General features: G+C 31.2%; 2 protein-coding genes across 4 annotated transcripts in view; both read right to left on the bottom strand.

The window, feature by feature from the left end:
• The window catches only part of LOC107439342 (putative mediator of RNA polymerase II transcription subunit 26), a 19,368-nt gene extending 6,536 nt beyond the window's left edge, over window positions 1–12,832 (bottom strand). Inside the window, exons 1-3 of one of the 3 annotated variants that reach the window (XM_043056667.2) lie at window positions 12,699–12,832; window positions 10,672–10,777; window positions 9,015–10,587 (exon numbers count right to left, since the gene is read on the bottom strand). In XM_043056667.2, coding sequence (XP_042912601.2) covers window positions 9,015–10,587; window positions 10,672–10,769 — 1,671 coding nt within the window. In that variant the 5' untranslated portion in view covers window positions 10,770–10,777; window positions 12,699–12,832. Of the gene's footprint in view, window positions 1–9,014; window positions 10,588–10,671; window positions 10,778–12,563 lie in introns of all 3 variants that reach the window. The other 2 variants (XM_043056668.2, XM_043056669.2) reach the window with 2 other exon arrangements.
• A 242-nt stretch (window positions 12,833–13,074) lies between these two features.
• Window positions 13,075–14,148, bottom strand: part of LOC139426984 (tigger transposable element-derived protein 4-like) — a 5,275-nt gene continuing 4,201 nt past the window's right edge. Inside the window, exon 3 of the mRNA XM_071187257.1 lies at window positions 13,075–13,260. Within this exon, the coding sequence (XP_071043358.1) occupies window positions 13,075–13,260 (186 nt within the window). The remainder of the gene's footprint in view (window positions 13,261–14,148) is intronic.

Genomic DNA, 14,148 nt, shown 5'->3' with positions numbered 1-14,148 from the left:
TACAATATCTCTCTGTTAATTGCTCAAACAGGTGAACCACACACCATCGGAGAAACGTTAATTTTGCCGGCGATAAAAGAAGTTATAACTACTGTGCTCCATAAACCGGCGGCAGATATAATTCGAAAAATTCCTTTGAGCAATAGTTCTGTCCAAAGACGAATTGATGAAATGGCTGAAAACATTGAAAAGTCATTGTGCAATCATCTGAAGACTAGTAAATTTTCAATTCAGTTGGATGAGTCCACTTTACCAACTAATGAAGCATTGTTGTTGTCTTACGTGAGATTTATTAAAGATGAAAAAATATGTCAAGAACTTTTATTTGCTAGAAATTTAGAGACAGACACGAAAGGAGAAACCGTATTTAAAACACTGGAAAAGTTTTATGATGAAAAAGGAATTCCGTTGAAGAATATTATATCAGCTGCTACAGATGGTGCTTCAGCTATGACGGGGTGTCAAAAAGGCTTCATATCGTACTTAAAAAAGAAAATTCCTGATGTGCTTGCTGTACATTGCGTTATACATCAACAGCATTTAGTTGCTAGAAATTTAAGCGAACGACTATTTCAATCATTGCAACATGTCATCAGAGCAGTCAATAAAATCCGAAACAACTCTTTAAATGACAAATTATTTAATCAGATTTGTGTTGATAATGATGAAGATTTCAACAGATTGATCTTTCACACAGAAGTGCGTTGGCTATCAAAATGAAATTGTCTGACTCGTTTTTACAATCTGTTTGACTCTGTCATAGAGTTCCTGGAAAACAAAGACACAGAATTGCGCGAAAACCTCATCACATCAAAGAATGATATCGCATACCTGACAGACCTTTATACATTGCTTAATGATATGAATCTCCAACTTCAAGGCGATGACTTGAACTTAATAAAAACAAAAAATGTCGTCGCTGCTTTTGTAGCCAAGCTGCTCTTACACAAAAAGAATATCGGCAGACGTGAGTTCCATAATTTTCACAATTTATCAGTATCCTGCAACAATGACGACTTGCTCGTCTACTGCCAACATCTGGAAAATCTTCACAGTTATTTCATTGAAAGATTCCAGGACATTTTGAAATTGCAAATACCAGACTGGGTGTTAGATCCTTTTTCAAATGAGCCGCTCAGAAGCCTATGCGGTTAAGTTCATTTTTTGATATTTTCTGATTTTTGGAAATTTTGATGAAATAAATAATAATCTTCTTAGTTATTAAAGGATTTACTTGTTGGTTACTTTTTTCTAGGTTAGATAGCCCTTTTTTTAATAGCTTCTGAATATATTGTATAATCATTTCAGAAGCCATTTTGAATAAGTCCACCTTTTATCAATATTTTTTTACATAAACTTTGAAATAAAAATTAAATTCTTCTTCTTCTGTCGATATTTGTTGGTAACACTGAAAAACAAGAAATTCATAGTATCAGGGTTGCCAGACGTAGTATTTTTAATACTACGGTAGTATTTTTTCACCAAAAAAAGGGGTATGGTATTTTTCGTAGATTTTTTTTAAAATGTGGTATTTTATTTATTTATTTATTTTATTTTCATTTCCTAAAACAAAGAAAAGTGCCACTCTAGTTTTGAAGTAAAAAACAATTTTTGAGATAATCCAACAGTTTATTTTCTATTAGTCACTGTATCTAGTGATGATTGAGAAAAATAAAAGTTCGTTTATACTAGTAGACATAAATTTCTTATCTTTTTCAGCTGCCAAAAGGTATAAGTCCTAAAATTTTTAAGATGCTGTCATTATTTCAATAAATACTTACGTTTTTATTTACACATCTTGTACATATCTTGTTTTTTTCGCAGAGTTTACTCCTCGAAAAAAGACTTTATACACTTTTCTAATTAAATTAATAAACCAAGAATTTTAAAAACTAATGTATCAAAAAACATTTATTTTCTCAATTGTTGTGTTTTGGACTTAACCGCATTGGCTTCTGAGCGACTCAAATGTCAATATAGCAATATCACCCCAGTTGGAAGAAGAACTTACAGAACTGACAATGAACGAGGAAATAAAAATCAAATAAAAAAATGGCTACCAACAATTTTGACTACAAAAGACAATTCCGCAGTTGTACCCTGGATTGTGGTCTATCGTTGAACGATTTTTGATAGCATTCCCATCGTCATATTTGTGTGAACGTGGATTTAGCTCTGTGACAACGCTGCTTACTAAAAAGAGAAATCATTTGCAAGTTACCAAACGCGGCGACTTTACGACTGTTTTTGAGTAAAATTGAACCTGATATCAACAAACTTATTAAATATCATCAAATTCATCCATCTCATTAGATTAGTATAAAAACGAAAACTGATTACATATTTATATTGTTTCTTTTAATTTGATTAAAATATATTATTAATATTATAAAGTTGGGTTTTATTTGCTCTCACTGGTAAAAATTTCTAGTTTAGAATGTAAGTTTAAACATCAGAACCGACTAATACGTATGACTAAATTAATTAAAGTAATGAAATTGTGGTTTTTAAGTTTTAGGAGTGTGTAAAAAATGGGGGGCGCTGAAAAATAATTAATTTTCAAAGGGGGCGGTAAAAGAAATAAGTTTGATAATCACTGATATACACCATAGGCCTGAGCACAACGATTCCACTGATGAACATGCAGCAGGATTCCTTGTTCCCAGAATTCCTGTGGCCGTGACTAGACACAGTCCTTCACAGCGTCCTTGAGTACGTCGTCCGAGTTGAAGCGCTTCCCTTTCAGGTGTTTTTTCAGTAGAGCAAACACATGGAAATCGCAGGGCGACTTGTCCAGACTGTAGGGAGTATGGTCCAACGTCTCCCACTTGGCCAGTTCCATGTGTGTGACTCTGGAGACGTGTGGACGCGCGTTTTCATGGAGCACAACCACGCCCTCCATGAGCAGCCCCGGTCTTTTGTTCTTGATGGACCTGCGTAGGCGTCGGAGTGTCTCGCAGAATACATAGGAGTTAATGGTTTTTCTGCTCTCAAGTTTCTGTTCCTCATATGGACTGCCGCATCATTTGGACGCCGCTTTTGATAAGAGCCCCTGCTCTCTCCTGCGCATGCGGGGGCCCGCGCATGTTCTGATCCCAGTCAGAGACTCCAATCGCATCCCGAGATGTCTCGCTACGTTCTCCCATGGCGGAATATGCAAGTATTAAACTGTTACGTTTTTAAGTCGTTTCGTACCTTTTCATTTGATCACTCCTTGTAATAATTGGACGCTCTAAACATGTCTACTTTTATTATCATCCATTATTTTTTAAGTTAATAAAGTTTTTACCCTTTCGATTCAATTTCTTAGGATTATTAATTTAGTAACCAAGTACCGTAATTTATGGAGGAAACACCGCGGAGTTTACGAGTTTAAAAATTTTGAGTGCGGCGTTTACGCTATTTTAAAAATAAGTTTTAAATTTTTTTAAAGAGAAAACATTTTTTTTAATCAAAATAGTTGTGAATTATGGCAAAAGAAGGCGCCACTATTGCTAACCCTCCACCCCTTAAAGAAAGTGGGTCGATCTTGATCTAGTTCCGCTCAAACCATGTGGTTGATAGCTCTTTCACATTTTTCTCACTTTGTTACAACGTGCTTTGCATAGTGTAGAGAAATTAAATTGCGGAAAGTTTTCTTTTAAGTATTAGCTAATATTTTTTCATATTACAATATGCCTCCTAAAAGCCATAGGAGTTATACAGCTGCTTTCAAACTGCAAGTTATTGAACGAGCTGAAAGTATAGGAAATCGTGCAGCAGCGCAAGAATTTGAAGTAGATGAGAGATGCATTTGCTGATGGCGGTCGGAAAAAGAAAGCCTAGAAAACATGCTGAAAATGAAAAGGGCAAGAAGAAGTGGAACTGTGCGCTGGCCTGAGCTAGAAGATGTTTTAGAAAAGTGGATTTTTAAACAGTGCAAGAAAGGACTCCCTGTATCCACCATTAAAATTTGTCTACAAGCCAAAAAGATATCTGCAAGCATGGGAATTTCCAATTTTAACGGCAATCCAAATTGGTGTCATCTGTTCATGACAGGAAAGAAATTATCTATGCGAAGTAAAACAACGATCGGCCAAAGTCTTCCAGATGACTGGAAAGAAAAAAAATAATCCTTTTTGAATTATATGAAGGATTTAAGAGCTCAGAAAGGATTTAAAGAATGCCAAATCGTCAATATGGACAAAGTTCCGTTGAAGTTCGATTGCCCACCCAACCGAACGGTAAATAAAACCGGTGATAAAACCGTTTCAATTGCTACATCTGGCCACGAAAAAACATCCTTCACTTGTGTGCTTGCCTGTGCTGCTAATGGCGAAAAACTAAAACCGATTCTGATTTTCAAGCGGAAAACGTTGCCTAAGGAACTTTTCCCAAGTGACGTTGTCATAAAATGCAACGAGAAGGGCTGGATGTGCAAGAAAAGAATGCTTGACTGGATCAATGTAGCAAAGGTCATTTTTCAAGCCAAGTGGCATTCTTATGATGGATTCGATGTGGGCACATTTGCTTGACTTGGTGAAAAAGGAAGCAAAAAGAGCTTCAGCTTCTTTAGCTGTTATCCCAGGTGGGCTAACAAAAATACTCCAGGCGCTGGATTTAACAGTAAATAGAAGTTTCAAAAGCCACATGAGAAAACTTTGGGACGCATGGATGGCTGTCAAAAATCATGCGTACAGAAAAAAACGGAAATTTGAAAAGAGCTTCATAGCTCGATGGGTTTCAGAAGCTTGGAAAGCAATTTCTCCGGACACTATAAAATTAGGTTTTTCGCAGGCGGAAATAATCCAGAGTGTTTCTATCAAAGAAAAATGTGATACGACAGATGAAAATAATGATGATGCTGAATTGGATGAAAAATTGCTTCAATTGTTTAATTCGGATTCTGAATGCAGCGAATTTGAAGGGTTTGAGTGAACCTAAATTTTAAGTGGATGCGACCCACTTTAAAAAGCGTGCAAAGTGGATGCGATCCAAAGTTGTAAAATGTAAATATGTTGCAATGTCAGTCAGTTATATAATTCTTAACCTAGAGATGGCGCCACCAGCGATTACCGATTGTAAAAATATTTTTTTGAGCAGTTTGTCCAAAGTGTTTAATAACAGATTCTTGCTTTTGTTAGACTACACATTTTATGCTTTAATTGATATTTTAATTTTAAATTTTAGTAATATTTATAAAGCATTAATTTAATATATTTAATTTTTGCCGCTACAACGTTGTTATGGGTGCGACTTAGAAACTGATATCTTCTTAGTTAAATAAAAGAGGTATGTTTCCAAAAAATAAATAAATAAAATAAAAAATAATAATTATAAAATGTAAATGCGTAGTAATGTAAAAAAATCATTTATATTAAATTAATATAAATGTAGTTATTTAAATTTTTTACCTAAAGATGGCGCCAACAGCCGATAATATATTGTTCTAGGCAGTTTGTCCAAAATATACAATAACAGATTACATTCTGGATTTTATTATAATATATAAATTTTAATTTATATTTTAATTTGAAACATTAGTAGTATTTATAAGGAATTAATGTTATATATTCACTTTTGCCGCAAAATCGTTATTATGGGTGCGGCGTTTATAACATTAGCCGCGTTTACCATGATTTTTTTTCTTTTAAGTCTCATTATCGCGAGTGCGGCGATTACGATAGGTACGGCGTTTCTTCCATAAATTATGGTATATTCAATTACTTCACGCGATATTAAAATAAGTTTTATGTAAAATAAAGGCATAGGTACTTAGATTGAAAAAATAATAATTAGTTACTTCTTTTTAAAAAAATCAATACAGTAAAACTTTTTAACTGCTAGGCTTATTTGCATTTTTTAAGGACATAACACAAATCCGTTTACAATTGAAATTTCAAAAATGAAATGTTCCTTAGCAAAATTAAATAGTTACAAGGACAGCTATTTCAGACAAGTTAGCGTTTCCATCCTACTCATAGTTGTTTGAAAATGTATTTTTTATTTATCGGTTCCGAAGTTTATTATTCATATATTTTAGGGTATACTTTAGGCGTACTTCGATCATGTTACAACCTTATTTGCTTAAAAATATTAAATAATTTGCTTAAAATAAATTATTCAAGCTACATGATTTAACGCATTTATAGTATAATAGTAAACGGGGCTTCCATCACATATCCTTGACCTTAATACCGCTATCATTAAATAAATGGAATAAGCTTAGATAAATAATAAAAGTTAATTTTTTCCTGGTTTTAATTTCATGGAATAATATGCTTCGATGAAACAGATTTCCTTCTGGAAATAGTAAAATTATTGAGTAGGTCCCTTGGAGCAATATCATACTTAACCTCTTTTGACAAAATATAGGAAAAATTAGTTTTCACTGTTTCTGTAAAAAGTATGTTAGTCTTCTTGTCACATTTTTTTATTAGAATAAGTTCGGAAATTGCGTATTTTGAAAAGCATTTTTTTAAAATCAGATGACTCTAAAATTGGCACGGCTTCGGAATCTTCTTACAAATTTCAATTTTTAGTATTTCCAGCTTAACAAATTAAGGCATTTTCCTGATAGCAAATTATACTACAATAATATCTTGGGAATCGTGCTAAAGTAAAAAATTAAACAAAATAGTTTAGTATATTATCAGGAAAAAATTCTACTTGGTATCATAAAAAAAGAGTAAAAGATATAATGAAATAATTAGTGAATCACACGTGGTCAGATAATTAAAAATTTAATTTCACAACTAAGATGTTAGGACGACATTTAAGATACTGAGATATTTTAAGACGCTTAAAAATTTGGCTACGTATTCGACAGCGTTCTATGTTCGGTATCTTTATACTCTTTGTAGTGACTTATAAAACATCAACACTATTTTAGATAATCTATGTTGAAGTCACAAGAAACAAAACAAAACAAAAAGACAATCAATAATTTATATTCTTTTTTCAAAAAAAATAGTATGCTTAATAAATAATCAGCTGTTTTTCAGTATTCAAGTATTCTGTCCTAATCAAGTATTCTGTCCTACCCCAGGTTTGGGGCAGAACAAGGTAGTAAGGAAAATTTATTGAAATGAACATATAAAACTAGTGGAGATACAGAAAAAAAACGTGTTTGCCCTATATTTAGGTACATTTACATCTTAAAGGGATAATAAGGAGTCTAATCATGAGTTATACCATTGATGCTTAAAATACCCAGACTTCAGTGGTTGAAAATTTACATTTTGGTTCATTTTGCCACAAAAGCAACAACCTGGCATTAAAAAGCTTCCCCCTCTTTCGCTACCCTGCTGTGCTCAGACTTACCCTATATATAATTGGTTTAACTATATATGGGTCATTCTCACGAAAACTGTCATTTTTCAGTTCATAAAATCCCAAAAAAGTAAAGTGAATAAAAAGCTCTGAAACTTTTTATATTAATAGAAATATGTAATGGCATTATAAAGAAAGTATATATCCTATAAATGATACTTAATATTTAAATTAATTAATTTTTTAAATAATTAATTTATAATTAATTAATTTATAATAATTAATAATTAATTAATTAATTTAATAAATAAATTAATTAATTTAATAAATTAATTTATTAATTTTTTAATTTATTTTTCAAATTAATTAATAAGTAAATTAATTATTTTCACTATTTAAAAAGTGAGGGAATGACACTAATAGTGAGGGAATGATATTTTATTTTAATACATGTTTTTATCTAAGTTACATCTACCTAAAGTTTGAAAATGATAACATACTAAGTATATCTAATATTTATTATAATTTAGTCTTATATATTTAATAGTTTTTACAGGTTTGGGAAATAAAATTGGCTGGCACGATTGAACAAAAAAAAATTTAATAATATACTCATCTTGAATCATTCCCTCACTTCAGCGTCATTCCCTCACTTTATACACTAGTGAGGGAATGACGAATTCAATAAAATTTAAAAATAACAGTTAGGCCTAATTAATTTCTGAAGTCAATCACATACAATTATATTCATACAAGAAAGCAACATATAATTATCCACTTTCTCGATGAAGTTGTATTTTATTTTACTCTAAAAAATGACATGAGGGAATGACAAATGTAAAAAATTTTACCTGGTTTGATTCATTCAAATTTATTCCACAGCAAAGCTTCTTTAAGTTGAAGATGGAAACATACTGCAATTTTGTTCTATGATGCCAGTTGTTAACTTCTGAAGTTTTTATTAAAATATTTTTATTCTAAGAAGATTGCAGGTGATAAGAACATTGTTGTGAGGGAATGACGCGAAACACTGGGGACAAAGTTTAAAATAGTGCTGTGTTAATATTTTTATCAGAAATTAATTTAAAATTGATTTTCTGAATTCTATATTTCAGTATTCTGAAATAAAAAACACGAATTTGTAAAAAAAAAAAAATTTATTTCAGAAACAATTTTTTTCTTTTTTTAAATCAGCAGTGGGGCCAAGTGAGGGAATGACATATTGGTATATTTTAATTATCTAAAATAAATAAAAAATAAAAATTCATAATTTTATTTTTATTCTTTTGTTAGCTTGCATTCTGAAGGACACTTTCCCTGGATTTTTTTTTTTCGTAAGCCGTAAACCAAAAATAAAATATACTGGAAACATGAAAATGACTGTTTTTGTGAGAATGACCCATATATAAATATTGAAAAAAGGAAAATTTACTGATGATTTTTTACTGTGTTCCACTGCAATGCAACAGCTTTTCTGTTTAAAACTTTTTTCTTTTTTTACTGTTGGAAATACCAGCTTTTAATGAAAGATTTTGATATTTTTATAATTGAGACATTTTGTTGTTGTTGTTAATTTACATCGCACTAGAGCTGCACCACGGGCTAGAGAGACGTTTTTGAATTTTCAGTATTAAGAAGTAGTTAAAATAATTCAAGATATTAAGATTTTATAAAAACAAAAAGGATTGAAATTTTCATTAATAATGTGAATTCAATGTTTTGCCAAAACAAAATACAAACTAGAAATAAGCAACATAACTAACCTTTTTAATGGAGCTGTGGCTTTGCAGATATATTGATCGCTCAATATTTGAGAAAGATTTAAAAGGTAGATGCAATTTCTTTGACATTCCTTGCTTTGCAGGATTTACACTTCTTCTAGATGCGATTGATGCCGAAACTTGTGAAGAAACTGAATCCTCAAAAGTAAAGGCCTGTTTAGTTGTTCTTTTATGCTCATATTTAAGAATGGGACTTAAGTCAACATTATTAATATATCCACCATGAAGCTTTTTAAGTGATTTGGCAGGCGTACTAGCATATGGAATATTATTTAGACTGGAAAAGTTGTGTTTGTTTTTAAAAAAGTCAAAACTGATAGGAGTAGTAGAATTTGATGCTACATGATTATTAGGATCTATTTTCAATTTTTCCAATACAACACGCAATTCTCTCAATTGCAAAGGAGACTTTTCACCTGATAAGTCACTATTTTTGAGAGGACTATGGGAAGAGTTAGAAGTATTAGAAGGAGTAGCAGAATTTGATGCTACATCATTGTTAGGATCTATTTTCAATTTTTCCAATACAACACGCAAATCTCTCAATTGCAAAAGAGGCTTTTCACCAGATAAGTCACTATTTTTGAGAGGACTAAGTGAAGAGTTAGAAGTATTAGGAATAGCAGAATTTGATGCTACAGCATTGTTAGGATCTATTTTCAATTTTTCCAATACAACACGTAATTCTCTCAATTGCAAATGAGGCTTTTCACCAGATAAGTCACTATTTTTGAGAGGACTATGGGAAGAGTTAGAAGTATTAGAAGAAGTAGCAGAATTTGATGCTACATCATTGTTAGGATCTATTTTCAATTTTTCCAATACAACACGCAAATCTCTCAATTGCAAAAGAGGCTTTTCACCAGATAAGTCACTATTTTTGTGAGGACTAAGTGAAGAGTTAGAAGTATTAGAAGGAGTAGCAGAATTTGATGCTACATCATTGTTAGGATCTATTTTCAATTTTTCCAACACAACACGCAAATCTCTCAATTGTAAAAAAGGCTTTTCACCAGATATGCCAACATTTTTGAGATGACTAAGTGAAGAATTAGAAGGATTTTGTTGAGTTTTAACAAAACTTGTAGAAATAGCAGGAGATTTGTGAGGAATTAACTTTCTCTTAAAACTTTTAGGACGAATAAGTGAAGACCTAGGAAAAGGACTTGCAAAAGATTGTCTTAGACTTCTTCCACCACAAATATTATTTAAGATATGTCTACTCGAAGCATTCTTGTTAACTACTAACTGATGTTGATAAATACTTGACCAGTTTGGTACACCTTTTGTAGAAATATACTTCGGCATAGAAGAATTTTTACCTTTTTGTTTTCGTTTCCCTTTATATTTTTTCACCTTTAAATGAGGTTTCTTCTCTATTAATTTAATGCTTTGATTAAGTTTAAAACATCTATCTTGATGTGGCTCAAAAATAAGAGATCCAAATAAACTTTCATGACTTTTGCTTGTTTTAAGAGGCGACACATTGCAAAAACTATGTAGTTCCTTCCTTTTCTTATGATCCTCAATGCCTTTCATATCATGATCAGTCTCCCTTTTAAAACAAAAGTGGTGAAAAATATTTAAAAAAACAGCCCAAGAGAAAAAATTTTGCTAAGAAATTAAAATCACAACTCACCTACATTTCTGCAACTTAGGATTGTCAAAAAATGCATTAGTTTTTGATGTATCAATAAACTTTGTTTGTTTCTTTCCATAGCACTTAATTCGTTTCATGTTTAAAACTGTAAAGGAAATAAAAAACTTGAGTTAAAGCCTAACTATCTGGAATTAAACTCCTCGGAAAGATCAAGCAACTCAAATTTTCTAAAATATAAAAAAAGCAAACATTTCATTCAAAAAAAATTTTTACACATTCCCCTATTTATTGCCAGTTAAAATTTCACAAGTTTAAACTCTCAGTTATGTCAAAGTCAAGTTTTTAGAAAACGTGAAATTTTCTCTTCAGTAAGAAGAGCAATGATTAGAAGAAAATGAGGTAAGAAAAAAACTAAGAGAAATATTTAAGATTGTCTTTTAATTTTATAAAGTTTTGATTTGTGCCCATTTAAGTTTTTTTTAAAATAAGTTCATTACCATACAACCACTGATATCCTGCAAAAAGAACAAAACAAAAATAGGAATAAAGAATATTAAGTCGATTTAGATTAAACCAGGGCACAAAATTTCAAGTCACCAGCTCACCATTGGCGATCATCAATAGAGTAGGTTTTATTTTGCTTACGAGTAGGTTTTATTTTGCTTAGAATATCCTGCCTCGATGAAGAATGATATGAAAGTGTTTTGATGACAAGCAACAGAATTTTTCATTGATTTAGAACAAAATATACTGAGTCTCCTACTTGTCCTTTATAATATTTGTGCTTTTTAAAATATTGAAGCGTTAAGACAACTTTATTTTGATTTTTTATTATTGCAATAAATATCTTTCAATTATTAAGTTTCTACATTCTTTTATAGTTTTGTTCACCAAAAAGTTCTGCATAATTATCAAATTTGTTAACATTTCAAAAATAGTTTATATTTCTAATGAATGTAAAAAAGTGGTGAGGAAAAATTTTAGTCCAGGAAATATATTTAGAACTGCAGTGAATTGCCCTGGATTAAATGCAGAGGACTTTTGTGTTTTCCAAATTTTTCCTTCAGGTTGCAATTTCATTTTAATAAACTTTTGTTTTCATCTTTCTTTTTATCAGCTTTAAAATATAGCTCAATATTTTTCCAGGGTGTTTCTGATAGTTATAAAAAAAATCTCTGTAGTTTATATTAAATTTAATCTTAAAAAAAAATTTTTTTTCCATTATGATTTCAGAGGAACACAATCTTGATATTTGGTACAAACATTGCTAAGAAAGAATTACGAAATATTTTTGCTCAAAAAAACTAAAAATGTCAATTTGGAAAATGACACAAAGTTTAGCTCCCTAGTTCAAGTAATTCTAAAGTTTCAACTGTTTGAAAATAATAAAAATTAGTAGTTCTTCAAAATTTTAAACTCAAAAACTAATGATTTAAAAAGTTTCAATAATTTTAATTTTCATTTAACCTGTCAATTCTATTTCTTAGCCAAAATTAAGCAAAATGTATCTTATTTATTTTTATAAAATTAGAATAGGAAAAAAAAATAATTTTACTTATTTCAGTCAGAATGCGCACTTTTAGGATCAAAATTTTCAGAAATAACCATTTGTTCTAATGAATTACAAAATCGGAAGAACAACAAAAATAAACATCGATGCAAACATTAGAATAAAAATATTATTGTCAAAACCACTGACAATATTATTTCAAGACTACAAGCAACATATTATATTCCCAAATGTTTTATTCTGGCCAAAAGTTAGGTTATTTTATAAATCAATATATGATAGGTTGCAGCAGAAAATTAGGAGGAAATAATACAACAACAAAAAAAAGATGAAGCAAAATTAAAACAATTTTAGTGAAGAATATTCTTTTAAAAAAATAGATCAAGGAGAAAAGCCAACTAAGAAGTTAAAATTTACTAACTAAAGCTAAGATAATCACAACAGGAATATTATTTTAGATTATATTACATAAATACAAGAGAAATAGTAAACAAATTTTTAAATTCGATTATTCTATATTTATTTAGAATAAGTCAACTCAGCAACCAAAACTAACTTTTAAAACAGCCTCGAGAAGATAGCGCAGAGTGTTGCCAGAACCAAGGGTCACAAATGCAAATGTTTCTTATTTACAAAACTTTGCAAGTTTTGCAGTGTCGTAGATATGGACGATTGCAACGCTCGAATACGCCATCTGGGGAGAAGACTTGTTCCATGTTTTTGGACCTTCTAGTTTCCTTCCTCTCTTCAGTTGTATAGGAATGTACCGCGATATTTTTCGTTTTTAATTAATGAAATTATTTTTTTTTAATTTCTATGATGCTTTCTTTTAGAACTGTGTTTAATGTACTTTTCAGTTCCATATAGTTTCCCAACTTAAAAGATTTTAATCTATATAAAAATCAAGACTGAAACTAGCGCACTTCTTTCCTCTATGACTCTCCAGGAGCTCCTGGGGAAAGCATGCGAAGTGTTGCCATAGGTGGAGCTGCTCCATAAATACAACCATCTAGAGTAGGTGTTGTCTTCCCCACCAGCAGTCCATTTCGATTGTTATTTGCAGCCCATCCGTAAGAGGAAGGAAGTAAAGTTCTCATTTTTTTGTTGAAAACTGAAATCTGGTTTTTAAGTTTACTTTATTCTTGGGGTTTATCTTATTATTGGGGTAAAAAAATCATTTTTTATAATAAATGTTCAGTTGTAATAGTTGATAATTTAATGATGACTTTATAGATAATGTGGTGCTCGACTTCGCGCGCAGGTCGTTGGGCTACCGAAGCGGGGGTGCCATCCCCTCCGCAGAGGATCAAAATTGTGATAGCATGTCTTCGGATCATCCTCCGCGATGTTTCCCAGACCGTCGCCAATAGCCCATTGTGCAGCTCTAGTGCGACGTAAATTAACAACAACAACAACATTATAGATAATGTGTGACTTTATACACCTCAATAAATACTTGACTCTCTTTAGTAGAAAAAGCGTAAATTTTTTTATAACTCTAAAGACTTTTTTACATATAAGTTTCTTGCAAACAACATGGCATACCTAATAAATCACCTTATCAATCGGATTGATAAGAAGTTAATTTAAAACAACCTCAAAATGAGCTTAGGTATAAATAAATTGACTTCATACACCTCAATAAATGCCTCACTCTCTTTATTTGAATTAAGGTAAATTTTTTATACCTCTTTTGTTGCAAGTTCCAGAAAAGCAACCTGGTATACCTTAGAAATCACCTCATCAGCCTGGTTAATTTGAAGTGAAATCAACCAGGCTGAAAAGCACCTCAAAATGAGCTGAAGCGTATGTTAAACAACCTCGTACACAGGGGCGAATCTACTTAAGGGCTTTTTGGGCTGCAGCCCAGGGTCCGGTGGATACAAAGGACCCCAGTCCCCACCGAAACAATAGGTAATATTTTGAATTAAAAAATATCTAATATTAAAAAAAAATATTATAAGGTTGGCAAAACTGCCCTTATGAAAAAATCGAGGTATAAATGA

Source organism: Parasteatoda tepidariorum, chromosome X1, assembly GCF_043381705.1.
Source record: "Parasteatoda tepidariorum isolate YZ-2023 chromosome X1, CAS_Ptep_4.0, whole genome shotgun sequence".
Taxonomy (NCBI): domain Eukaryota; kingdom Metazoa; phylum Arthropoda; class Arachnida; order Araneae; family Theridiidae; genus Parasteatoda; species Parasteatoda tepidariorum.
This window is presented reverse-complemented; position numbering and strand designations above follow the sequence as displayed.